Source organism: Pan troglodytes, chromosome 15 (genome assembly GCF_028858775.2).
Source record: "Pan troglodytes isolate AG18354 chromosome 15, NHGRI_mPanTro3-v2.0_pri, whole genome shotgun sequence".
NCBI classification, from domain to species: Eukaryota; Metazoa; Chordata; class Mammalia; order Primates; family Hominidae; genus Pan; species Pan troglodytes.
Genome location: NC_072413.2, coordinates 19,411,959 through 19,437,245, shown reverse-complemented (window position 1 = coordinate 19,437,245; position 25,287 = coordinate 19,411,959). Strand labels below are relative to the sequence as shown.

General features: G+C 46.2%; 3 protein-coding genes across 5 annotated transcripts; 1 reads left to right on the top strand and 2 right to left on the bottom strand.

Annotated features, from left to right (window-relative positions):
* Nucleotides 1-6,891: 6,891 nt before the first annotated feature.
* Nucleotides 6,892-10,615, bottom strand: RNASE7 (ribonuclease A family member 7). The gene has a single exon (XM_016925833.3). The coding sequence runs from the start codon at nucleotides 8,751-8,753 to the stop codon at nucleotides 8,283-8,285; it is 471 nt and encodes a 156-aa protein (XP_016781322.1). The 5' UTR covers nucleotides 8,754-10,615; the 3' UTR covers nucleotides 6,892-8,282.
* A 4,858-nt stretch (nucleotides 10,616-15,473) lies between these two features.
* RNASE13 (ribonuclease A family member 13 (inactive)) lies at nucleotides 15,474-18,001 on the top strand. Its single transcript, XM_016925832.3, has one exon. It carries the CDS (start codon nucleotides 17,388-17,390, stop codon nucleotides 17,922-17,924), a length of 537 nt encoding a protein of 178 aa, XP_016781321.1. The 5' UTR covers nucleotides 15,474-17,387; the 3' UTR covers nucleotides 17,925-18,001.
* Nucleotides 18,002-18,926: 925 nt separating this feature from the next.
* On the bottom strand, nucleotides 18,927-21,569 carry TPPP2 (tubulin polymerization promoting protein family member 2). Of its 3 annotated transcripts, XR_008538968.2 has the most exons (5): nucleotides 21,433-21,544; nucleotides 20,988-21,229; nucleotides 20,577-20,730; nucleotides 19,362-19,850; nucleotides 18,927-19,137 (listed from the first exon to the last, which is right to left on the bottom strand). XR_008538968.2 is itself a non-coding variant. In XM_528697.7 (4 exons), the coding sequence occupies exons 2-4, from the start codon at nucleotides 21,158-21,160 to the stop codon at nucleotides 19,665-19,667; spliced, it is 513 nt and encodes a 170-aa protein (XP_528697.2). In that variant the 5' UTR covers nucleotides 21,161-21,229; nucleotides 21,433-21,569; the 3' UTR covers nucleotides 18,927-19,664. The 3 variants fall into 3 exon arrangements, 2 of the variants coding, with proteins under 2 accessions (XP_528697.2, XP_054521873.1); XM_528697.7 differs by having other exon boundaries at nucleotides 18,927-19,850; nucleotides 21,433-21,569; XM_054665898.2 differs by having other exon boundaries at nucleotides 18,927-19,850; nucleotides 21,392-21,451.
* Nucleotides 21,570-25,287: the final 3,718 nt, after the last annotated feature.

Below are 25,287 nucleotides of genomic sequence, written 5' to 3'. Positions count from 1 at the left end.
GTGCCAGAGAAGTTTGCCTGGTTTGCTGGCCTGAAGGACAGCAGTACCACGAGGGTCGTCTTTGAACTACAAGTGCCACCCCCATAGGGTTTTTCAAGCTCCAACCTTCAAACAGCTTCCTGGTGGTGGGAGACCTATGGTCTGGGCCCTGGTTTATGGCTCTGAGAAGCAGAGCTCCATCACATGGAATCCAGTGGCCACGCTCCTTTTGGGAAGCCCTCCTCTGTTTCCAGTGGCTAACCCTGTCTCCTGCCAGGTCCATTTTTCTTTTCTATGTAGTTCTTTGAGGCCTTCCTAGGGTGCCCATTTGCACTATGAGCTTGTCTCTGTGGGAGGACTGTCTCCCTTTGTTCCTCACTCCTGGATTCATCTTCATGAGGGAGAGGATGTAGTCTTCAACCCAACCAGAGCTGAGGCATATGGCTCCCTGGATACGCCAGTTCCCCTCATAGGCCAGCTGCCGTCCTAAGACCTCTGACTTACCACAACAAGGCTGCGTGCAGCCTTCAGCCCTGCTAGGAATGATAAGGGTCATAACGATAAAAACAATCATAGTTAACATTTACTGAGGCTTTTCTATGTTCCAGTCACTGTTCCAAGTGCTCTATGTCTATTTTCTCATTTTTCAGCATGAAAAGGACCTTTCCAATGCCCTAGCCCCATGACTACCCTATCTTCCTCAACCAGTTCTTGAAAAGAAACACTGGTCAGAGACAGAAATCCACAAAGAGCAAGTTAAGGAAAACATTAGAGCCAGTGTACTGCTACCCCAGGTGGAACACAGATGTGTGCAGAGGGTACACAAAGTCACAAGATAAATGTCTTCTTTACAATTTTACTAAAACCATCTTTTTAGGGGATGGGGAGTAATTTAAGGCATTATTTTTACAGAAAATAACTTTGTATGATAGAAAAATTCAAATGAGTTACATTAAATTTTTTTAGCATTTTCACTTTGAAATAATTTAAAACGTATATAAAAGTTTCAGAAAGCGTACACAGAGCTCCCCTATATGCTTCACCCAGTTCCCCAATTATTAACATTTCTGAACTATTTGAGAACAAGTTACAGACATGATGCTCATTACCCCTTAATACTTCAGTGACTATTTCCTAATTACAAGTACTCTCGTGTGCATAACCACAGTACAGCCACCAAAAAGGGGAAATTGACATTGATCCATTATTATTATTACCACAAATGAAATTTAAAGATAGCATATAAAATACTCATATGCACGGCTATTTTATAAATATTAGTTAAGTGAAAGAAGCTTCAGAGAAAGCCCAAGCTCATTGGGCACTACTTTAGGTGTTTTAGTTCATCTTCCTCTGTGGTTACTAGCACTTCAGGGGAAATTCTGGGAAGCATTGCTCTGCAGGTTCTAGTTGACCATGAAGATCCTGTTCTGGATATGCCAACTTCAAGGGTAAAAAGTGGTAACCCTTACCAAAGATAAATGCTTGGGATATCTCAGGCCCACCCGGAGCTCCACCAAACAGGATCTCTGTAATGTTTTCACCCTGGTCCCGAGTAGCAGATGGGAGGTCCAGGCCCTTTTTCTTGTTGCATATGCTTATTTATGTTTCCAGCAGCCAATGGCACGGCCAGGGACATGCTTGACTAGTTTGCCATCAATTCCTCATGTACTGTTTTTTTCCCATCTCAATGATACAATATGAGCATTCAGGTGAAGGTCAGAAATGCAACGTGTCAGGATTACGGGCACTTAATACTCTTTTGGACGAACATGCTTTTGTCTCAAATCCGGGGGTCTGCCCATTTGCAGATTGATTTGCCAGTCCATGTATGATTTGATCTTGAAAGATATCTGGGCTGGGCGCGGTGGCTCACCTGTAATCCCAACACTTTGGGAGGCCAAGGCAGGCAGATCATGAGGTCAGGAGTTCAAGAGCAGCCTGACCAACATGGTGAAACCCAGTCTTTACTAAAAATACAAAAATTAGCCGGGCATGGTGGTGCATACCTGTAATCTCAGCTACTCAGGAGGCTGAGGTAGGTGAATCGCTTGAACCTGGGAGGCCAAAAAGCTCAACAAGGTTGCATTGAGTCGAGGTCGTGCCACTGCACTCTAGCCTGGGTGACAGAGCAAGACTCTATCTCAAAAAAAAAAAAAAAAAAAAAAAGAAGAAGAAAGATGTCTGAGATCCATTTGATATTGAATGCCACTTTGTAAATATCACAGGGCTTGTTCAAAAAAGCCCGAGTTCTTGCCTAAATTATTCATGTAACCTTGGGCAAGGTGTTTAAGTCCTCAGGGTTATTTTGCTCATTTGCAACATGAGGAAGGCATGACTAGATGATCTCCGAGAACACTGGACAAGATGTCTTGCAGCATTATAATGTTATGGTTATCTACTGGGAGAGCCCTAAAGCCATGGAGATAGGAAATTTCATCTTGTGCTAAATGCCACGACCCAAGCAGGAATTTGTACTAATTCACACCACAGTTAGTTTATGTTTTAAATGTGTAAGTTCAACTAAGTTTCTATGAAAAAACCATAGAAAGTAATGACCACAATGTTTTTCTGCTATAACCAATCCACTGGACATGAGTCACAGGCATTGGTGGAGGTTTTGAGTGATGAAAAATGAACCAGAAAATGGAGCTGAATCAGAGGGTGGGAAAAATATAAGAGGTTTCCACGATGGAAGTGAGGGGATAGTAAGCCTTCCTAAGGACTAATTTAAATATCTCAGGAGGGGAAGTTGGAAATGTCACTAGAGCCCTGTGCTTCTCCAAAGCCCCCTTTTACTTCTCCTTCAACTCAAAGTACCCATCCATTCCTCCCAAATAACCTTATCTACAGAAACTAATATATATTGTCCTTTTTGTCTGACCTTGAACCTTACCTTATCTACTCTTGGCTAGGAGCTTTTTGGCAAGAGGCAGATGAGAAGGAGTTTGGCCTCCCTTGTTTAAATCCTTTGTTCTTCTGTCACGGAAGTCAGGCCTGCTCCATTCATCACAGGTTTGGCCACTCAACATTTGACACCACAATGATAAATAGAAATGCTAACACCATTCAAACTTTCCCTACATGCTAGTCACTGTACTAAGCGCTTTATATGTATTGTTACTTTTAATCCACATTATACTCTTGTGAAGTGGTTGTGAAGATCCATGTCCCTGAAGGTATTCAAGCCCAAAAACCATCTGTTGGTAACATTATTGCCAGGCGCATTGGCTCACACCTGTAATCTCAGCATTTTGGGAGGCTGAGGAGAGTAGATCACCTGAGCTCAGGAGTTTGAGATCAGCTTATATAGATGGGGAAACTCCCACCTCCCTAAGCTAAGAGGCGTTCTATCACAGTGTGTATTTTCATCACGAGCACACATTTTTATTTACCTTTCCTCTTATGAACTGTGGACTTCTTACAAGATCTCATTAGCAATGTGGGCTTTCTCATGTCCCTGTGGCTCCATGGATGTTCCCAAGCTTACTGGTTTTGGAGTCTTGCACAGGTAAGCATCCTGATAAGAGTGATAACTGCTCTTCTTTTTGCCCATTCATGGTGGGGTGGGGGTAGGGGGAGGACATTAGAATGAAGCTCTGAAGTCTTCGAAGCACTTTTGGAAGCCCAGTTGTGCAGGTGCATGGAAGAAATGTGATGAAATGAGTTGAAGCTCTCCCAAGGAGAAGAGAAGGCCCCCTGGATGTTGTTGCTACTGGTATGTTTTTTGGTGCCATAGCTCAAGGGTTATCCCCCAGAGCCCCAGACACTATGAAGAGGGCCAAAGGGTCCTGATCTTAAGGGCAGGGTGTAGGCAGAGGAAATCCCTGGAGCTGAGGATCCTTCTCTTCACAGTGATTCTGTTGGCCCTCTTCATGGTGTCTAGGGCTCATTTACTTCAGTGTGTGGAGACTTCTGGGAACCAGAGTCATGTAGAAAAGTCTCCTCCCCAGTCTACCTCAGATAGTCTCCCTTCTAGGAGAGCCAGCTCATCTAGCTCCAGTTCTTGGGTTACTTTCTTTACTGAACTCCATTTCCGCTCCTTTACTCCATGTTGAAACAATTTAAGTCCATCTGCACAAGACTGGGAAAAGCTCCCCTGGACACCATCCTCCTCTCTCCAAGCTCCCAGCCCTAGAAACATAAATATCTCATAATTAAGCATTCTCCTTTTCCCATTCTTCAGCTTTCAAGTGGGAATGCATCACAGTTCAGCCAGCCTTGGTATTTGGCCCAAATTATTATCTTCTTGTATCTCAGCTTTGGCTTTTGGAAGGCTGAATAGTCAAATTCCTATTTCATCACTATTCCTGGCATCCTTTAACTTGGCTGTGATCAAGGTCACACGAAGGATTGAGTGACTGTCAAATCTATTCAGGTAGGGCACCACTAATGAGAATAGGCCAGGCCATTTGGATTTATTGTTAATATCTGAATAGTTACTTCCAAATATTGGTGAGTATTCTAGATGTAACCTGGAGTGAAATTTTCCTTGTGAACTTAAAAAAAATTCTTATATTGAAATTCTACCAGCCAGTGGAAGTATAAATGGGTATTTATTATTATTTATTATTTTAAAGAAAGATGCTATTATTAATTGTTGTGAAAGCTTATATATGAAACAATTATTTAAAATTTCCACATGGTTAAAAAATAGGAAATTAGTTGACAGATAATATAAATAATAGGAGAGAGTGTGTTAGCTAGATAACTTTAGGAAGAACCTTATGTCCCTTGATCAACAATGATTTGAACTGTGCAAGTCCACTTACATTCAAATTTTCATCTCCTTCTGCCATCCCTGAGACAGCAAGACCAACCCCTCCTCTTCCTTCTCCTCCTCAGCCTCCTTAACGTGAAGACAATGAGGATGAAGACTTTTATGATGAGCCACTTCCACTAAACGAATAGTAAATATTTTTTTCTTCCTTATGATTTTCTTAATGACACCTTTTTTTTCTCTAGCTTACTTTATTGTAGGATTATGGTACATAATACATATAGCATACAAAATATATGTTAACTGAATGTTTATGTTATTGGTAAGGCTTCAGGTGATCAATAGGCTATTAGTAGTTAAGTTTTGGGGGAGTACTGTACAGTAGGCACCCTTACCCTCCATGTTGTTCAAAAGCCAACTGTACCTTCTGAGACCAAGGTATGTATGTATGTATGTATGTATGTATGTATGTATGTATGTATGTATTTGTTTTGAGACAGGCTCTCATTCTGTTACCCAGGCTGGAGTGCAGTGGTGCCCAGGCTGGAGTGTTACCCAGGCTGGAGTGCAGATCATGGCTCACTGCAGCCTCAACCTTCTGGGCTCAAGAGATCCACCACCTCAGCCTCTGGAGTAGCAGGGACTACAGGCATGTGTCATCATACCTAGCTAATTGTATTTTTTGTAGATATGGGGTTTCACTATGTTGCCCAGACTGGTCTCAAACTCCTGGGCTCAAGTAAGCTGCTCTGGTTAGGCCTCCCAAAGTGCTGGGATTACAGGTGAGAGCCACTGTGCCCGGCTGAGCCCAATGTATTTACAACAATTTAATAAACACCACAAGTAGTATTTAATTTAACAAATAGTACAGAACAGAACAATAGAAATTAGATTATATCATAATTCTATCTATGATTTAATTACTCTTTTTAGAATTGATTGGTGTATTATGATTTATTATGTAAATAAAATAATCCCTTAAGAAGTATACATATTTGAAAGACTTTTTTGAAAATGAGATATAACTTACATAAAATACACAAATCTTTTTTTCTTATTTATTTTTATGACCACCTGCTGCCTTTTGAAACAAATCTTAAGTGTACAGTTCAATGAGCTTTCACATAGGAAACATATCCAGACCAAGACTAGAATATTTCCAGGTCCTCAGAAGGCTCCCCCATGCCCCTTCACAGTTAGTACTTCCCCAAGGCTACAACTATTCTGACCTCTATCACCACAGGTTACTTCAGAACTTTCTAGTTATTTAATGCTATTTAGGTCAACTTTTAATGCTATATTAGGTCAAGTTTCAAGAAAAAGTTTTAGTTGGAAATTCTTCTTATTTTGGGAGGATGCATTGAAGGCATAATTTTAGCCACTTTAAATTTTGTGAGGAGAATGTCTCTAAAACCATATTATCCATAAGAAAGATCATCAATAAAGAAGATAGAGTTGTGAAAAAAGAATAAAATGAAGAGAAAAATCGGCTGCCCCAAGTATCTTGCTTTTCTGTGCACCACAAGTGAAAATCATCTCTTTAGGATGGTAAATGTAGTATACTGACCACAAGAGTTCAAAACAAATTCAGATTTTGGATAAACTTCAGATTTATTCAAGAATCCCAGAAGTCCATTCGATGATGGCAATGTTCTGTTTTCAGGTAACAGTTGTTTTTACACTCAGTCGTTTGGCTGTGGTGACCAACTCATCCACTTATTGGCCCTCATTCTGTTAGAACTGTTTAATGATCTGCTCTCCTTTCCTTTAATCATCCTTTCCTTACTTTCTCTCCTCATCATCTCAGACAACCTGGCTGCCCTCCCAGGACTCTGCCTGCGGGCTTGTCCTCTAACCCACTCATGATCATCACTCTGGCAGAAGGAAGTCTCTCGGGAGACCTTAGTGGGGGTATTTGCCTTGGTCTGCGTGTTTTCCAAAGATGGATATTGCTACTACTAGTTATGATCTAACACCTGTCAGTACTTGGGGCTGACAAGCGTTTCATAGATAGCATTTCCACATCTTTACCTGGAATCCTATTTGGCAGGTAGGATTCCTCACATTTTGCTGTAGAGAAACAGACAAGCCAATTGTTCGAGGTCATGTAGACGGGAGTCAGGATTTACACCTGATTCTGTCTGGCTCCAAAGCTTACTCTGACTCTGGTCAGTAGTAAAAAAGCACAGGAGTTGATGGGGAGGGATAGGTAGAGTGGAATCCTCAGCAGGGTTGGGAATGTCTTATAATGAATTTGGGTTTGAAATAGAACAGGCATGGGACACAATGCAGCTTGTTTGGGACTGAGATAAAGGAAGACAGAAGGGGATGGTGCTGGTCAGGCAATGCTGGAGAGACCATCAGGACTGGCCAATACCAAGCCATACCTTCTCCAGCTCCACTCCCCAGAACGAGAGAAATGGTATCTGTAGCCCAGGGGGACAGGGAAATGGCATTTTCGCATCTCAACCCCTCAGGCCTGGGCAGACTGCCAGAGTGGAGAGCCAGGGTAGCAATGAGGCAGGGGAGATCATTATCAGGAGGAAGGAAGCTCTGGCAGCTCCCACCAGCCTGTTTGTGACAAGCAGGCTCAGGGCCACGGAAGTCCCTTAAGGTCAAAGGAAATGTGATCCTGGATCTGGGGGATGAAGCTCAGACACTCCCTTTACCTTATGTCTTCAGGCCAAGGGGATCTGGCCAGAGCCAGGTCCAGGGCCTAGGTTGGAAGAGCAGTGGTCTAGAGAAACGGGAGGGGCAGTTAGAGAGGAAGAGAGAGAAGGAATAAAATGCCAGAGCACCTCATAAACAATCTCTTGGCTAGAGAGGTAATGACCTTTATTGCAGCCAACACAGGGTAACTGGCTCTTCAGAGCACTCGTTTCTTCATGGGTGAACTCTTACCTAGTTCACCGCTTGCCTCTGTAACAGTGACTTCTTTCTTGCGCAACTGGTAGAGTAGAAGGTACACTGTATTTAGAGTAAGGAGACCTAGGTTCAAGTCCAGGTTCTGCTACTAACTAATTAGACAAGCTCTTTAATTCATTAAGCTTTCTAAAACCTTAATTTCCTCATCCATAAAGAAGGCATACAATCCCTGTCAAGTGTATGTCACAAGGGATTAGAGGATTCTATACAAATATGAAGTGGTATTTATTTATATTTTTCTTTCCTTCAGGTCACCTCACTGCCACGTCAGAGCGGGGGAAGACTTCTAGTTCAGGAACAGAAACAGCTGTGTCCACAAATCCCATATGCCCCCTTTCCATTTATTTCCTCTCCTTGTCATGCTGCCCTAATGCCAGGGGGCAGGGGAGACATGTGCAATGGCATAGACCAGGGAACCCACAGACCTGAGCTTGCTGTTTCTTGGGGATAAGCATCTGGGAAAACAGCAACAAAAAGATGAAAAGCCATCCCTCTAGAGCGCAGCTCACCAGAGTGTCAGCTTCAGCCTCCCAGCAGAGGCTGAACCAGGAACAGCCCCAAGAGATGAGGGGAAGAGAATGCTCTGGGTGTAGGGGAGAGGTGCGGAGGCCTGAAGAGGGAATTGAAGCTCAGCCAAAGAGCAAGCCAGTCTGGAAACCTAAAGGACTCTGTCCAAGTGTACAGGAACCAGGTGGAATTGCTGAGAGTCCTTTTTCTGGGGAGGCTTACAGGCCACTACGTAAGACTTGTTCTGTCGCTTCTCTTTGTACCTGCAGTTCGGATACTTCCCTGAGGTTAGCTTACACATGGTCAGGGACACGGGCCCGTGGCTCTGGTGGCAGTTTTTATCGCCATTCTTGCAGGCTATTTTGGGGGTCTGGCAGGTGGCAGCCACACTGGAGAAAGGCTCGTGCAGGAAGGTGTTGAGGTCTTTGCACCGTTTTGTGTGCTTGTTAATGTTTTTCATGGCTGAGTTGCATGCTTGAGGGCTGGGCTGCACGTGCTGAATTTTAAACCACTGTGATGAGGTCATGCCCTTGGGCTTGGCACTGACTGGGATCTCTGCCACCCACAGCCCCAGCAAGAGAAGCAGCAGAAGGGGGCAGAATCCTGCTCTGGCCGGTGCCATCTCTCTTAGGAGGAGCAGTCAGAATGGAGGGCAGGGGTCGCTGGGACAGAGGTGTTCAGTTGAGAAATTAGTCCTCTTATACCTGCTCATATGAGCTAGTCACCCATCTCCCTACTCGGTTGTCTCCTTTCCTCACTTTGTGTCTCATCTCTGCCTCTTCTTCTGTGTGTCCACATCCACGGCAGCCCCAACAACAACCCTGTGGCCCCATCTCTCATCTTGTATTTCTGTTCCCTTCATTCTGTCCCTGTTGCCTGTCACTCTTTGTCCTCTCCCCTTTCCCTTAAGTCTCATCCCTTTTGTGTCTCCACGTTCCTGTGTCTGTGCCTCATCCTCTCCCGATTCCCATCTCGTCTGTGTTCCCATTCTTTTTCATTTTTCGCCTCCATGCCCAACATCACTCTCCCCTTTCCCCAATGCGTGTCCTCATCTCCCCTAAATCCAGTCCCTCCTTTATCCATTTTATCGCTCACCTGAGTGTACTCTCAGGATCAGAACCCATCCCTCCTTCTCTGTCCTCACTCCTCCCCAGATCCTGCCACAGCCTCACCTTTGTGCTTGGTCTTCGTGCTGTGACTCCTGCTCAGTGGGCTGAGGTGGTGTCCACGCACTCCTAGGCTGTCAGATCTCTGAGGGCCTCTTCTCACTCCTGAACTCCTTAAGAGCTGGCCCGGGCTACGCTGTGTCTGTTTGGGGGTGGGCTGGGAGCATCACTGGATCAGGAAATGAATCAGGTTCATGCCTCTCCACTTACATGTCCCAAATACGTGGACACCTAAGGATGCCTGTACCTGCCTAAACATGTTCAGCAATGAGGAAGCTTGAATCGTCACATTCGAAGACTGTATTTGTTCCCTGGCCACATGGTTTTAATGAGTCTTTAATAGAGCACCTGACCCAGGTGTCAACTGAAATCAATTTCAGGAAGAGTTGTCATTCATATCCTCTCATATACACTTCTGGCCCATGATCCTGGGAAGAGTCAATCACTGTGGTGTTAAGGGTTGCTTCTTCTCTGACCTGAGGCACAGATAGGACAGCCTAGAAAGATGCTTTGTCTGGTTCCTTGTCATCTGGAGATACTGGTTATCTTTCGGAGGAGATGGAAGAGACACGAGGGAAGTGGGCGAATGAATCATCACTGTCACGAGGCCTGGCACCATCCCCAATAGCGAAGCCATTCCACAATGATTCACGGGCCTCTCCAGTTCCAGGTACCAACCAAGGCCACATGGCTTTAGCTGGAGAAGGCAGCCAACACCTCTCAGTTTCACTTGTTCCCTCCCTTTTTTATTGAAAATTGCAGAACTTTAATACTGCCCAAATGTTTGTGTTTAAAATGCTGTTGGTGTTGCTGCTCTCGACATCCTGCCTTAGTGCTTCCTTCACCTTGTATGTCCTGTTCCTTGTGGTGGTTACAGCTGTGTGGAGCATCTGGGTCAGTGCTACTCCAAGCTCTTGTGAGCTTGGAATATGACACTCAGGAGAACCGAGACGCCAAGACAGAGAAGCATCACCCTCTGTGGGTGAGAAGGCCTGTAAAACTGAGATGAGGAATATTTTTGTTTTCAGAATTTACCTGTAAGTAGTAGGTAATCTCAGAATCTTGGGCATGCTTCATTCATGTGGTCAACATTTATCGAGCATCTACTAAGTGTCAAGGTACTTGGGATATATCACTGAACAAAAAAGGCAAAAATGGCCAGGTATGGTGGCCCACACCTGTAATCCTAGCACTTTGGGAGGCCACGGCAGGAGGATTGCCTAAGGCCACGAATTCAAGACCAGCTTGGGCAATGTGGCGAAACCCTGTCTCTACAAAAAATTTGAAAAATTAGCCAGGCATGGTGGTGCATGCCTGTGGTCCCAGCTACTCCAGAGGCTGAGGAGGGAGGATTGCTTGAGCTTGAGAGATAAAATCTGCAGTGAAAATCATGATTGCACCACTGCACTCCAGCCTGGGTCACAGAGTGAGACCCTGTCTCAACAAACAAACAAACAAACAACAACAAAAAACAAAGACAAAAGTCCCTGCCTTTGTGGAGCTTACATTCCATTGGAGAAAGACAGTAAAAAAAAATACGTATACTTTGCTCAAAGTGATAATTGCTAGGGAAAAAAGTAGAACAGTATAGGGGTTGGTGGTCAGTAATTTTAAGTAACATCGTTGAAATCGCTGACTCTGGGGCAGAGACTTGAAGATAAGAGTGAACTTGTGATTATCTGGAGGAAGAATGTTCCAAGTGAAGAGACTAGCACTGCAAAAGCCCCAGAGCAGACAGATGCCTGAGGTGTTGGAGGAACAGCAGTGTGTCCAGCGTGGCTGGAGCAGGTAACTGAGAGTTCAGAGAGGGACCAGAGACCAGGTCATTGGGAAGACTTACAGAGCATTTGAAGGCTGTGACTTTTACTCCAAGCACAGTAGGGAACCCTGGAAGGGTTCTAAGTAGATGAATAAAGAACGTGTCTGCTTAAAGGATTACCTGGCTGTTGTGTGGATTATAACTGTGGAGAAGTCGCACAACCCATCCTGATCATAAAGTTTGTGTTCTGGTCCAGAATTTATGATTCTAAGTCAGGAGGATGGGGAGTTTGTTTTGAGGCCAGGAGGACATTATTTTAGTAGCTGGACAGCACAGCTGTGGGTTGGGGGTCAGGATGAAGGATCTTTAGAAGCAAAAGTGGTGCTGGAGATGAGAAATGCCACTAGATGGCAAAAGAGAATCAAGAACAAGTTCACACAGGCCTCTGGCTCTTCTGGTTTGTCCTCAGCGAGGCCTTGGTTGGGGGAGCAGCTGTTCACTTCTTTGTTAAGGTATCCCAAACTTTGCAGGCTGAACTTCTGGATAGAAGTTCTGGATAGAGAATTATGCCCCTGCTGCCGTAGAAACATGAATGTTAGGAGATAAAATCCACGGTTTAAACCAGGCTGTGTATCAAATGTGTATCAGCACAGGCCAGTCTAGCCCTTGGAGTGGAGGCTGGGTGGAAGGCTGCAAGCTCATTTGAATGCCTAGCTTGGTCTCCTTTCTACTTCTCATTATCCTAGAGTGGGATGTTTTCAAGCCATGATTTAAATTTCCCTCTGCACTTGTGTTTTCCTGACATTATAATTATCCTAGTTTGCTCTTCAACTCGAGTATGCTGGGCTGCGTAGAAGGCTGCCTTAGGACTGTGTGAAAGTGAAATAAACATGGCTCTACTGCCTCAGTCCAAAGGGAAAAGAGAGTAAAGTTTTAAGTTTGCACATGAAAATCGAAATTGAGTCGAACCTACCATATGTACAATTCAACTGAAATCTTTGTTTTGCCTCAATTATTTGGATAAGGGAGGTGATTTTGTTTGTGTGCCCAAATTATCCAGCTTCCAAGATCTGCTTCACCTTGTACTTGGTAGGCTGATTTTGCTATTTTGGCTTCACTGCATTCATGGGGCAACAGAAAAAGATGGAGGAAGGGGGACAAGTTTAGGAAGAACAAAAAGATTCAGGCATCAGGCCAGGGACTGGTTCAGGAGTTTCACAGGAGGAGAAGAAAGACTTTGAGAGAGAGAGCAAGAGCAGAAGACAAAACAGTGGGAGAGAAGACAGAAGGGAAGAAAAAGTCCCTTACACCAGCAATCTCTACCCCTGCTTCCTTCTCATTCTATCGTCGAAGTCACTGCTGTTGGCCCAGCTTCTCCTTAGGCTGTTGCTGTGTGTGTGTTTAAGTTGGGGCGGGTGTTGTGAAAATCCCAACAGTGCCAGGTGGACCTCTGCCTGTCTTCCCCACAGGACAACAGCTGCTGCTTCCTCTCGCCTGTGCTGGGAGGGAGTGAAGGGGGAAGGGAGAGAGGAGGGCCGGGCCTGGATTGGTGCCTACCCTTCAGAGCCAAGCCTCTCTGCCTTCCGGAGTTCCACACAGCCTCTGGATACCAATGGAAAGCCCGTGAGAGTTTCCTTCCAAGCAAAAGCAGATCCAAGTTCTGTTATCCTAATTTTGTTGGTCCTTTGATAAATAAAGGTAATGGGCTCATTTTTGTAGACTGAGAAAGTGAAACATACAGCAAGTTGAGGTCAGATATGGGACTTTCTTCAGGTCCTTGAATTCCCATGACCTTTCCTGGAACAGCTGTGGGTCAGGAGGAGGCAGCAGTGACAGAAGTTTGGAATCCTTGGCTCCCAGACCAATGCGTTTAGACAAGCCAGGAGGGAGGAAAGAGGAAACTGATTTGGGGGTTCACTGGGGCCTTGTCTCACAAGCCCTCCCAGCTCCCCATTTATCTACAGAGCAAAGTATCATTTCCTTAGCCTGGTAATCAGGGTCTGCCACAATCGGGCAAACCTGTCTTTCTAACTTTGTCTCTGACTTTTCTCCCACTGAGTGCCTCAACCCCAGCCAGACTGGTTTCCCCCCATTTTTCAAGCATGTCTTTCCTAATCCTCTTTATCTCCACTGAACTTCTAACTTCACCATGAGATCCATTTCCAAGCCAGGGTGACCCTTCAGGAAAACTTTCTCTGACCCTCCCAATTCAGAGACATCTTTCTCACCTCTAAATTCCTACAGCATTTACTGTCTTCAGAATGTATAATTTTCTGCCTTGAATCACTGGTTATTTCTTCATGTGTATGTATTATTTTTCTCTTAGACTGTCAATTCCCACAAGATGAGGACCACCTGTTACATTTCTTTTGCACATTTCACAGTATATAGCATAATGCCTTGCATATAAGTGACCCTAACTGATTCAACTTTTAGAAGGCATTCCGTCTGCTCCTGAATGATCCCAGTCTGAGGTGGGATTGCCTCCAGCCCACAGAGATGGGTAGCAGATGAGGAAGTGACAATACGGCTTCTAGACTTCAGCCCTGGGTTTGAGGTGATGCTATGAGAAGAAGGTTGAGATGGCTGAGGCAATCCTTCAGGTTCAAGGACAGCCCAGGAACTGTCCGTGACACAGTATATTGTTTGAGCAACTTGAATTGGACAGGGCAAAAGATAATGCCAATGAGATCATGGTGAGCCCACTCAGAGCAAAATTTTGGGGTTCTCCTCAGTTATAGGGAGTCACCCTTGCACCTGCCACCCTAGCCAGTTGTTCTATAAATGCTTACCATTGGGGAGGGAAGGGAGAGAATGTGTAAATGATTACATGCAGAGGGTCATCTTTACAGGAAAAACAACTCAGTTATTGTTTCAATGGTGAACTATCAATACACATTTTTCTGGTAGAATCAGCACCATTATAATCAACATTTGTTTAACAAAAATATTTTGAAGTCCCAGATGTTTATCGTTTTTTTAATACATAAGATACTAGTAAGTCTGCTTTGGTTAAGAAATTTGATTAGCTAATTATTTAAACCAGGGCTTCACAACCTCAGTGTTATTTACATCTTGGTCTGGATAATTCTTTGTTATGGGAGCTGTCCTGTGAAATGTGGGATGTTCAGCAATATCCCTGGCCACAGGCCAGTAGCAACTCATGGTTGTGACAACCAAAAATGTCTCCAGACATTATCCAATTGTCCCTGGAACTACTGAATTAGACATATGACCTTGAGCAAGCCACTGTCACTCTAGAACTTAGTTTTTCATCTCTAGGGTAATACTTGTGTATGTAAAACCCGGTGTAATGCGGTAACAATCCCACTAATCTCAGGCTTACGGAGCACATGACACCATGATGAGGTTGTCAGAATGGATGAAGTAATCTTATGCATCAGCACCTCTAGGACAGGATTTTAGGGAACAGATCACCAGGATTGCAGTTGGGAAGCCGAAGGCTCATCATCATTGAATCATTTAAGTCCTGAATGCTTTCCTCTATAATGTGCTGTTCAGTTTCTGTAATTGTGCGGCAGAAGTGAGTGGTGTTGGGTGGGGGGAGCGAAGAGCGGTGATGGGTGGGTGGGGAATGAAGGAAGAGGAAGAACAAAAGGTATAAAAAGTCCCTTTCTATTCTCAGGGAAGCTGCAGCCTTGAGGGACCAGGGAAGAGGGGCATGATTCAAGGCAGGGACCACAATGTGGTTGGCTTCCTCAAAGCAAAGGCTTGAGTCAGCCAGGCTCAGGCAACACCCTGCATTGGCACCCACTCAGTGTTGTCTTGTTGAGCAGCCTGAAGAATACAGATGAGCCACCTGCCCATGTGGGCTCTATCCTCACTTGCTTGACGGTGCCCACTTCCTTGGCGAGGTCTTCCCAGCAGAGGCTTTCTAAGTGGGACCTCTGGGTTGAGTCTTTCTATGAGCTAGCACCATGGAATAGATGGGGGCGAGGAACGGTGCAGCAGCAGGGTTCCAGGTAGAGGAGACAGCAGCAGATAGGGCATAGAGGAGGTGGGGGACAAGGTGGGAAGCAGGCAGGGAGGCAGATGCAGTTGTACACATGGGCAGGTGCAAGATCATGGGAAGTCTTATGTCCTATGAGATGTAGTTTGGACTATACCCTACGACAAGCTTGTCCAACCCATGGCCCGCGGGTCACATGTGGCCCAGGATGGCTTTGAATGCAGCCCAACACAAATTCGTAAACTTTCTTAAAACATTATGAATTTTTTTGCATGTTTTAAGCTCATCAGCTATCGTTAGTGATAGTGTATTTTATGTGTGGCCCAAGACAATTCTTCTTCCAATGTGGCCCAGGGAAGCCAAAAGACTGGGCACCCCTACCCTATGAGAAACAAGCTATTGCAGAGTTTTAGACAAAAGAAGGGACCACACTTTTTCTCTTGAAGTTGTATAAGAGATATATTTGAGTTGAGTCTTACTGGAGTTGGAGTGTGTGTGCTGTCCAGGCGAGACGAGAGTGTCCACTGAGGAAGAAATAAGAATGGAAGAGATGGGCTTGGGAAAAGTTTACGATTGTCAGGGCTGTGTGACTGATGGACTCAGGCTCATATTGAGGACTCACCATGTGCCGGGCACTGGTCTAAAAACTCTTGATATACATCTTAATGGATCCTCATACTGCCATGAGGTTAAAAATACTATCCTCATGAACAGATGAAACAAGGAAGCTTTCAGTGGTTTCATAAACAGATAGATGGTGTGCAGTTTGTAAGCTGCAGAGGCAGGATTCAATTCCTGGTCTGTTTCACTCAAAAGCCTTGATCTTAACCACCATGCAGGACTGCCTCCCCGTAGCTGGGATTGGGGAGGTGGAGGGGTCTAGGATCACTTTCAGGTTTCTTGCATAGGTAACCGGGGAAACTGAGGTAGACAACACAGGAAGAGAAACAAGTTGTGGGGAGGATGGATTCCATTTTGGACTGTAGTTTGTGCTGTCAGAAAGTGCCAGTTTAGGGGGCTCTACATGAGGAACACCAATCTGTCTCTCTGCGGCCTTACTCCCTCCTCCTGAGCTATACTGAGGGCGTTGGAGCACTCAGCTTTCTGTGTTCTGACTCCCCTTTTCTGCTGTCCAGCAAAGGTAAAAAGGCTCTCCTAAGAGGAGGCCCCAAATCTGGAAGACACCTTGCAGACTAACAAGGCTGAGTGACCTGTGGAAGTCAAGGGCGAGGGCTAGCAGTTTCCAGGGAGCTAGTTCTTTGATTCTGATGAAAGGGAAGATGTTGATGAAAAAGATAAGAGTGTGGCCCTTTCCCCAGCATGGCAAACCACTCAGAGATCAACCAACAGTACGAAACGGATCATGCCAGGCTCTGGCATCCACAGCTTTTCATGTTCAGGTTATGCTTTCAAATCCAAACTGCCAAGTTTGAGGCTTCAGAGTCAGCATGCAGAGATTTCCAGTAGTGCTCAAACTCTGACAGGGCCTGAGGTCACAGGTGAGGGCCGTGGGTGTGACAGGAGTAAGGCTGATAGGGACTGTGGGGAGTCCACATGGAGGTCTTTGATTCTCAGCCCAGCACTTTGGTGGGAGGCCCCTGAGTACATGCCCTCCTGGGCTCCCGTGAGTGGGATGACAAAGTGGCGAACGCTCTGTTCTCTGAGGGTCAGGAATAAGAAGCACTTTGTTCCTCAGAAACATAACAGTGCTTTCCTACTCACCTTGCCACGAGAGCACAGGCTATGGAACAGAGAAAACATCAAAGAAAGCCCAGGCACTTAGGAACTTTTGGCAAGGAGATTGGAAGTAAGTGTTCCAATGACACTGTAGAGGAGGAAACCAGATAGTAATGCCTCTTTCCTCCCACCCATCCAACCCTCTTAGCACAGGGGCTCATCAAACTCGGGGACATTCCCTCCTCCCAGACTGATTTTTACCTAGAAACCTTTCTAGCCTCTCCTCATCTCTTGACTGTCTTGGCCTTGGCAAGAAGAATACACGTCCCTATCCAGCTATCTTCAGCTCCTGTCCTTCCTCCCAGCTGCCAGAGAATTGTCAGGTCAGCCTGCTCCTTCTTTCTTCTCTGCATTTTTTACTAGCAGGAGTGCCAGGGGCCCAAGGACAATTGGGAAGAGTCTCTCACCCAAGGACCAGTTAGAGCTCTTATTCTGCAAATGTAGCTCACAGACTCTGCAGAGGCTGAGATTCTGTGGTGGACCAGGGGAGGAGGGGTGGCTGAAGGTGGCTGGTTGTCTGGGTGGCCTTGGGCAAGCATCTTCTCTTTCTGGGTCATGAGAACTTGGTTATGGGTGAGATGATCTCTAAAGTACTGTTGGGTTGGGAATGCTGGAGGCTCTGGGATGTGGCAGACAGCCACTTCAGGCCCACTGCTGCCCCCAACCACCTTAACTCTACCAGCAGGAAGAATGGCACCAGCTGTGACCCGGCTCCTTTTCCTCCAGCTTGTTCTAGGGCCAACTCTGGTCATGGACATCAAGATGCAGATTGGCAGCAGGAACTTCTATACCTTAAGCATTGACTATCCCAGGGTTAACTACCCAAAGGGTTTCCGGGGCTATTGTAATGGTCTGATGTCCTATATGCGGGGCAAGATGCAAAATTCAGATTGCCCAAAGATCCATTATGTGATACATGCCCCTTGGAAGGCCATCCAGAAGTTCTGCAAGTATAGTGACAGCTTCTGTGAGAATTACAATGAATACTGCACACTCACCCAGGATTCCCTCCCCATCACGGTCTGCTCCCTGAGCCACCAACAGCCACCCACTAGCTGCTACTATAATAGCACCCTAACCAACCAGAAGCTCTACCTACTCTGCTCCCGCAAGTATGAAGCTGATCCAATAGGTATCGCTGGTCTCTATTCGGGAATTTAATTCCTGAGCCACTCCCCAACCTCTACCACCACAGGCCAGCTGTCTCCATTTCCAACACTCTGATCCCTGTAACAAGACTTCCTTCCTGACTTATGAGGCAGGCAGGGTCCCCTCCCAAGAGACCAGGTGGGTGCGAAAATGTCCAGGGCTTTGATCACCATGCAAAGTGGTGCTATCTTCTAGGTTCTTTCCAGCTTGTTTACCCCCTCTTCACCCCCACCTCCTCATCATCCTCCCTCTCCCAGAGACAGTAAAACCCACCCAAGAAGTTGACTGTGTCCAGTTGGCAGTGACTGTCCACCCACTGGGCCAGATCCTAAGTCCTGGATGGAGGCCCAGGGCCTCAGCTCACACCATGGCAACAGGCACCAGCTCCGAGTCTCACCTCCCCATCCCCACCACCCTTCTCATCTCAGCCTCCCCCAGTTCCCTTATAATTCCCTCCACTCACCCACCTACTCAGGGGATATGGCTAGCTATAGGAACCTCCCTGAGGCCCTCAGACTCATGTTAGCCTCACTTCCCCACAACCCCCAGTTTCCAGCCTGCTTCTCTCTGTGAAATCATGGTTTCTCCCTTCATATAACTGTCCTCTCCTGCTTCCTCTTACCATGGAGCCTAGGACTGTCTCCCCCACACTCCCAACAACCGTAGTCACCCTGCCTTCCTTTTTCCAACCTCTTTTTCTTCTAGTCTTCTTACCTTGGCTCACTGGCATTTCAAGGTATCTTCTCTCACCCATTCCCCAGAGGTTCCTGCTTCCCTTCTCTTCCAGAAGCTCCTCCCAAATCCCCCAGACTCCAGAGTCTGCCCCTGACCAGGCAGAGAATGAGGCAGGCCCGGCTCTAATCGAACATAAATTTCTAAAACCACATCTGAGTATGTAAGATGTAACCATTGGGGGAAACTGGGTGAAGGGCACACGAGACCCCTCTGTACTATTTTTTGTAACTTCCTGTCAACCCATGATCAATTCAAAATAAAAAGTTAATAACACACATCTGACTCTGTTGTGATTTAATTGCTTTTTCTTCAGTGCACCAGAACTCTTGCTCTTGGAATCCTGGCAGCCTGCCTCATCTGGCCATCTTCCTGAGCTACCCTTAGCAGTCAGTAAGCTCTTCTGTCCCATGTGCCCCATGATGGAGGTGATGTGGGGTAAAACTTAGTTCTGGGCTGGGTGTTGAAAATAGACTCTCCCCTTACCCCAGCTCTGGAACAAATTTGTAATAGAAGTCAGGCAACCTTAGCTGGCTTCTACTCCTCCACCCAAAAAACCTGAATTGCAACAGATGAGGAAGGTGGAGGGACAGGGAAGGATCTAATATGTGATATAGTCATAGTCCATCACATGAGGAATTGCTACACCCTTTTGAGGGGTGGGGGTGGAGAGGTGGATATCAGTAATGTGTGAACACAAGTAGTAGATACTTTTACCTCCACATCTGGTTCATCTCTTTACTCCAAATATATTCTTCCATCCTGTTCTTGGAAGCAGCTGTTGAGGAGGAATGCTAACTGATGGCTGGTAGGCATAAGGCTAAGCAGAGTGAAGGGTGTGTGGTTGAGAACCCACCCTCCCGTGCTGCCTCTTCTCCCTCTCTCTACACTAGTAGGCTCATCTGTCCCTCACAGTCAGAGATTTTGGCTGCTGCACACACAGATGTTTATTGTTTTCCAAGCTCCCTGGTGTTAAACATGCAGGGTCAGGGGGCTAGCAGGCTAAGATGAAGCTCCTCTCTACTTGGTCTTCTTATCATAGGTGCCAGAACCCTTGTAACCACTCACATAGCCTGTGTTGTCAGTCATCTCTTCCCGTCCCGCAATGCCCTTGCCCTTGCCACTCTCATCAAAGCGCTCCTTGTGGGTGCCGGTGTACTTGCTGGTGTCTGTCAAACGGTCCACTGCACCCACTGTTGTTGCTTTCTGCAAGCCAGGGATGGATTTGAGCTCTCTTCCTTTCCTTACACTGTCATATCCCTTCCCCAAAGATGGCCCGAGATACTTAGAACAAGTGCTCGGAGCTCTTGCTCTGCCACTGGCATGGGGTGCTGCTTTCTTAGGGCCCAGATACAGCTGTGGGCAGGTACTCTGGTAAGAGCCATTCACTCATGGGGGAGGAGGAGTGTGGTGTGGGAATGAGTGTGGCGTGTGCAGAGGGAGGGTAGGTTTTTTGTTTCCAGAGGAGTTATTCTGACTAGGCTGCTGCCAGAGGACTTCACTCCCACTCCCCGACTCAATATCCACTGTAGAAAGAGCTTTTAGTTCAGACAGGACAATTAAAAAAGGGAGTAAGTGAGAGGCAGGAGGCCTGAGATTGAACCCTAAATAAGAATTGGAAGAGGAGTGGGCATCAGGTACCAAATTCTCTACACTAATGTCCTCCAAAAGCTACCAAGCCCTAATTGCCTGGCTCAGATATTAGACACTTGGAAATTAGTCTAAATCTACTATTAAAATAGCCATGGACCTTGGGCAAGTCACTTCCCTTCTCTGGGCCACATTTTCCTGACTTCAGGAATGTCTAGATGATCTCTAAAGTCTGTTTCTGCCCTGTCTCTACAGTCACACAGGTGGCAGGGTTAGGGAGGGTAGACTGGAACAATGGGGATTTAGGGAAGTAGGGTCAAGGGGATGAAGGCTGTCACTCACAGTAGCGCCAGTGGTGGCTGGGTCTTTGCCCTCCATGAGTCCATAAATGTTCTCCAGGACTTCATCTGGACTCTTCCCTTTGAAGCGCTTCTGGCCCAGTTCCTTCACTGCCTCTTTGAACTGTTGAAACGTGATGGTTCGGGCGTTCTTGGCCCTGGTCAGTTAGACAGAAATCCAGAAACTTTGGAGCATGAATGCACTACCTTCCAAGGTCCAACTCTTGCATCACTCAGATTTGGCCTCTTTTGTCCTATCAATCAGTGAGTGTCTTGAAGACAAAGAATAGCACAGCGCCAGGTACCCTGTGGTGCTTGGTAGGCCCACTGCAAATGTTCCACCACGTGAACCCTTCCGTGGCCAACTACCTCGCAGGTTCTTCTCACCCCCACCTCCATATTTTTGGCTCCTCACTTGACTTTGCTGAACACGATGTCCACGTCCGTGGAGGTGACTGTCTTGCCATCCATGATGCCACAGTCTTTGCACAGCTTGGAGAAGTTCTTGTTGTTCATTTCAGTGCCACTGCTTGATGATTCTCCAAACGCAGCAAACCGATGGAATGTTTTCTCTGCCTCTGATGCCATGGTCAGCTAGAGGTGGGGGAGGGCAGTTGTGGGAAACACTTGGGGGTGAAGGAGGAGGGGGAGGGAGGACTGTGGAGTAATGAGGATGAGTGTTATGGTAAAATCAGTCAGCAACAGGAACAGCTCCCCTCTTCCCTGTTGCTCTCTCTCCCTCCCAGCTCCCATTGCACCTACGCAACTACAGCATGAGTCTCCCATTCCCAGCATTGGAGATACCAGTGTGGATCCTACCTACTGAATGATCCTCTCTTTCCCCCACCTCTTTTATGTACCTTAGAGTACCCGGATGGTGGTCTGACCCTTCCCGGCCTTTGTATTTAAGTGTGTGCAGATATGTGGGAGCCGGTTGGCTGTGGCAATGAGGAGACAGAGGGAGGAGAGGGAAGATTCTATGACCTCAGCAGTGGTTATGTGACATCACTTCTGGCCCCAGCTACAGCCCTTGCCTTCAAAGGAGGGGGCTTTTGGTCTCCCTACCTTGCATGCCGAATTGAGCAAACTGCCAACTTTCTGACCTTTTCAGATGATCACATTTCCATCATTTCAGCCAAGCTTACCCATCCTCTGGGTCCTAGTCAAATTGCCTTATGCTCTGCCCCACAACAGAAGCTGAGGCGAGGCCAGGGAAGGTGTTTTAGTCTGTTTGGGCTGCTAGAACAAAATATCAAACTGGGTGGCTTATAAACAACAGATATTTATTTCTCAGAGTTCTGAAGGCTGAGAAGTCTAAGATCAAGGTGCTGGCAGATTCAGTGTTTGGTGAGGGCTGCTTTCTGGTCTATAGATGGCACCTTCTTGCTGTGTCCTCACATGGTAGAAGGGGTGAATGAGTTCCCTTGGGCCTATTTATAAGGGTATGAATCCCATTCAGAAAGGCTCTGCCCTCATAAAACTTAATCACCCCCCAAAATGCCCCATCTCCTAATACCATGACTTTGGGAGTTAGGATTTTATTTCATTTATTTGTGTATTTATTTTGAGACGGAGTCTTGCTGTCTGTTGCCCAGGCTGGAATGCAGTGGCATGATCCTGGGGCACTGCAACCTCCAGTCCCAGGATTCAAGCGACTCTCATGCCTCAGCCTCCCCAGTAGCTGGGATTAGCCCAGCCACTATGCCCGGCTAATTTTTGCATTTTTAGTAGAGACAGGGTTTTGCCATGTTGGCCAGGCTGGTTTCAAACACCTGACCTCAAGTGATCCACCTGCCTCAGCCTCCCAAAGTGTTGGGATTACAGGTGTGACCCACTGCGTCCAGCCGGGAGTTAGGATTTTAATATATGAATCTGTGGACAACATAAACATTCAGACCACAGCAGTTAATGAAAACGGATTAATGAAAACAGGCTGTCATGTTTTCTAGTCTCCAGGCTCAAGTGTAGCATGGAGAATCCCACTGGCTTTAAAAGGCCAGTCGCAATAGAAACATTAAATAGCTTCCAGTGTTGGGCCCAGCAAGCCTTGGAGTATAACAGATGTGGACAGGTCAGGATAAAACTGGGATAGACTGAGGGTGAGGCTCAGATTCTGAAAATCTTCAGATAAGTTTCTATGCAGGTCAAAGATGTTCCTCAGGGTTTTCTCTCTTCGGCCTGTTCTCTGGCCAGAAGCACTACAGATAGATGAACCTCACGGATCCTAAAACAGAGCAACGAGACTGGTGACTTTCCTCCTTTTCCCATCTAATAATGCCACCACTTTCTGTTTTTTTTCTTTGTCTTACAAATCTATGCCTTTCTTTCCATTCCTATTGCTTCCACCCTTATTCAAGTTCTTATCGTCTCATAGTTGGATGACTACTCTGGTTTCTAAATGATCTCTTTCCTAAATCTAATTCTTCACCCCCACCCACCCATAATCCATCTCTATCACCTCCTCCCCATCAGATTAATTTTCACAAAACAGTATTTTTTATTACTCCTGCTCAAGAATATTCTATGGCTCAAGATATACTATAGCTTCTCATTGCTAAATCTTTTTGCTTAGCATTCAAGGACCTATACAACTAACTAGGCCCCAATCTACCCTACCAAACATCACCCACCTCTCATCAACATTATTCTTGGGCAGGGCACAGTGGCTCATGCCTATAATTCCAGCACTTTGGGAGGCCAACAAAGTGAGACCTTGTCTCTAGATAAATAAATAATAATAAAAAAATTAGTTGGGAGTGGTGGCATGCACCTGTAGTCCCAGCTACTCAGGAGGCTGAAGTGGGAGGATTGCTTGAGCCCGGGAGTTTGGGGCTGCAGTGAACTAGGATTGTGTCAGCGCACTCCCACCTGGCTGATAGAGTGAGACCCCATCTCAAAAACAAAACAAAACAAAACAAAAAATCCCCAAGAAACAAAAAACCTAAGAACCAGATTATTCTTTAGCTGGGGTCATATGGCCTAATTGCTATACACTTGACAGGCTACTTGGTGTGGAAGGAGCATAGTCCCTGGAGAGGAATGGACCTGGGTGGGGAAATGAATCCTAGATATGTCGTTTACTAGCTGAGTGGACTTGGGCAACTCACTAACATTTCTGAGTTTCAATTTTCTCATCTGTACAGTGAGGACGATAACACTAACCTTACGGTATTAGGGGATAATATATGGGAAGCTACTATTCAGTTCTCCAAAGTAACCTGAATGTTTCTGCCTCCAAACTGTCCTTCATGCTCTCTGCCTGGATAGAATGTCCCTCACTCCCACTCAAGTATTCCATGGTTGCACTTCTCATTTTGGTGGTTCATCCTAGGAACAAAGCCCTTTTCCTTCTCTGAATTATAGTAAGATAATGATTTCTAGACTGTGGGCCACAGCCTCCTGGCGTGAGGATTTCTGAAATCTTGCAAAGGGCCCTAGAATCTGTATGTATAAAGAGTGAGTGTGAACTGAGTAAATAATATGCCTTGCATGTGTAGGTATTACTGCATTTACAGATGTTGTGACAGAAACTTACTTCAAAGTATTGATGAATTCATAGTTTGTATTTTCTCCATCAGGGGATACTAAAACTATTATGTGGGGTTGGAAATCTCTAATCTCCCACTTGAGAAGGGTGGGAAACTACTGCTACAGGACTTACTGTCCAAATGATTGATCTTATATATAACTTGTCCTGTGTTTGTACCTTCTCTTGACAAATGTCAAAATGTCATTTCTCATCACAAATGTCTAGAGAGGGTGTGACCAGATGCACACTTTGAATTTCATCTACACAGTGGCTTGCACATAACAGATACTTAAAACTTTTGCTTACTTGAAGGTATAGTGTGAAGCTGCTCTGGCCAAAGGGAAAGAGTTTAGAGAGAGATTGTCCTTGCAACACTTACACCCTGGTTGGGCTGGGAGCTGCCCTGACATGGAAGAACCGTATCTTAGGGTAGAACCAGCCTTACTTCTGCCTGCAGCAGGCTGGGTGGGACCCCAAGGTCTAGGAAGCCAATGGATGTCAGTGGAAATTTCCCATCTCCTGCCTGCCCTGCGCCCCTGCGTAGGCCCCTTATCAGGTTCCCCCTGAGTCATCCTGACCCAGAGACGAATTTAGATGCTGGAACCTTCAGGTCCTTCCCTCCCCCACTCCAAGTAAGACGACTTTTGTCAAAGAAAAGCCTGCAGGCAAAAGTTCTCACTCGAGGCTCTCCCTCTCCCCAGGTTCCTCTGGTGCTGATGAGATCTCTCCTGTCTTGCGCACCTTTGGCTGTGACCCTTATTCCAGCAGGCTTTTCCTTGTCCAGGAGAGTGTTAAACTGGCATCCAGAGGGAAGAGGGGACTAGGAGAGGAGCCAGGGTGCCCAGCTTCTGTGCCAGTTTCTGGGGAAAAAGTTATAAAGGGAGTGGGAGAAAGGAACAGAAGAAAAGTTGGGTGCTCCAAATTGGGGGATGTAGGGGGAGCTCCTTAGATTTGGGGTTGTTGAAGGCTGGGTTTTAGCCCGACCAGTTTTCCTACTGTGGGTCACCTCCTCCCTCTTGGCCTCTCCTTCTTTCCAGTAGACCCTGCCAAGTGGGGATGAAAGGGGCATTGATGTTCCTTGGATGGGAGGGGTATTGCGGGTGGTGAGGGTGGTGGTGGGAGGGTGGTTCCCAGGCAGGAGGGGGCAGGGAAACTTGGGGGTCTTGGGGGGGCAGTCGGTGCTGGT

What these genes read in the sequence shown, in the direction of transcription:
- RNASE7 (XM_016925833.3), bottom strand. Translation starts at nt 8,753, where the DNA reads ATGGCACCGGCCAGAGCAGGATTCTGCCCCCTTCTGCTGCTTCTCTTG.
- RNASE13 (XM_016925832.3), top strand. Translation starts at nt 17,388, where the DNA reads ATGTGGCAGACAGCCACTTCAGGCCCACTGCTGCCCCCAACCACCTTA.
- TPPP2 (XM_528697.7), bottom strand. Translation starts at nt 21,160, where the DNA reads ATGGCATCAGAGGCAGAGAAAACATTCCATCGGTTTGCTGCGTTTGGA. An exon ending in ATCGTGTTCAGCAAAGTCAA is followed by an intron (nt 20,731 to 20,987) that starts GTGAGGAGCCAA and finishes CTAACTGACCAG; the next exon opens with GGCCAAGAACGCCCGAACCA. An exon ending in CAGCCACCACTGGCGCTACT is followed by an intron (nt 19,851 to 20,576) that starts GTGAGTGACAGC and finishes CCTGGCTTGCAG; the next exon opens with AAAGCAACAACAGTGGGTGC.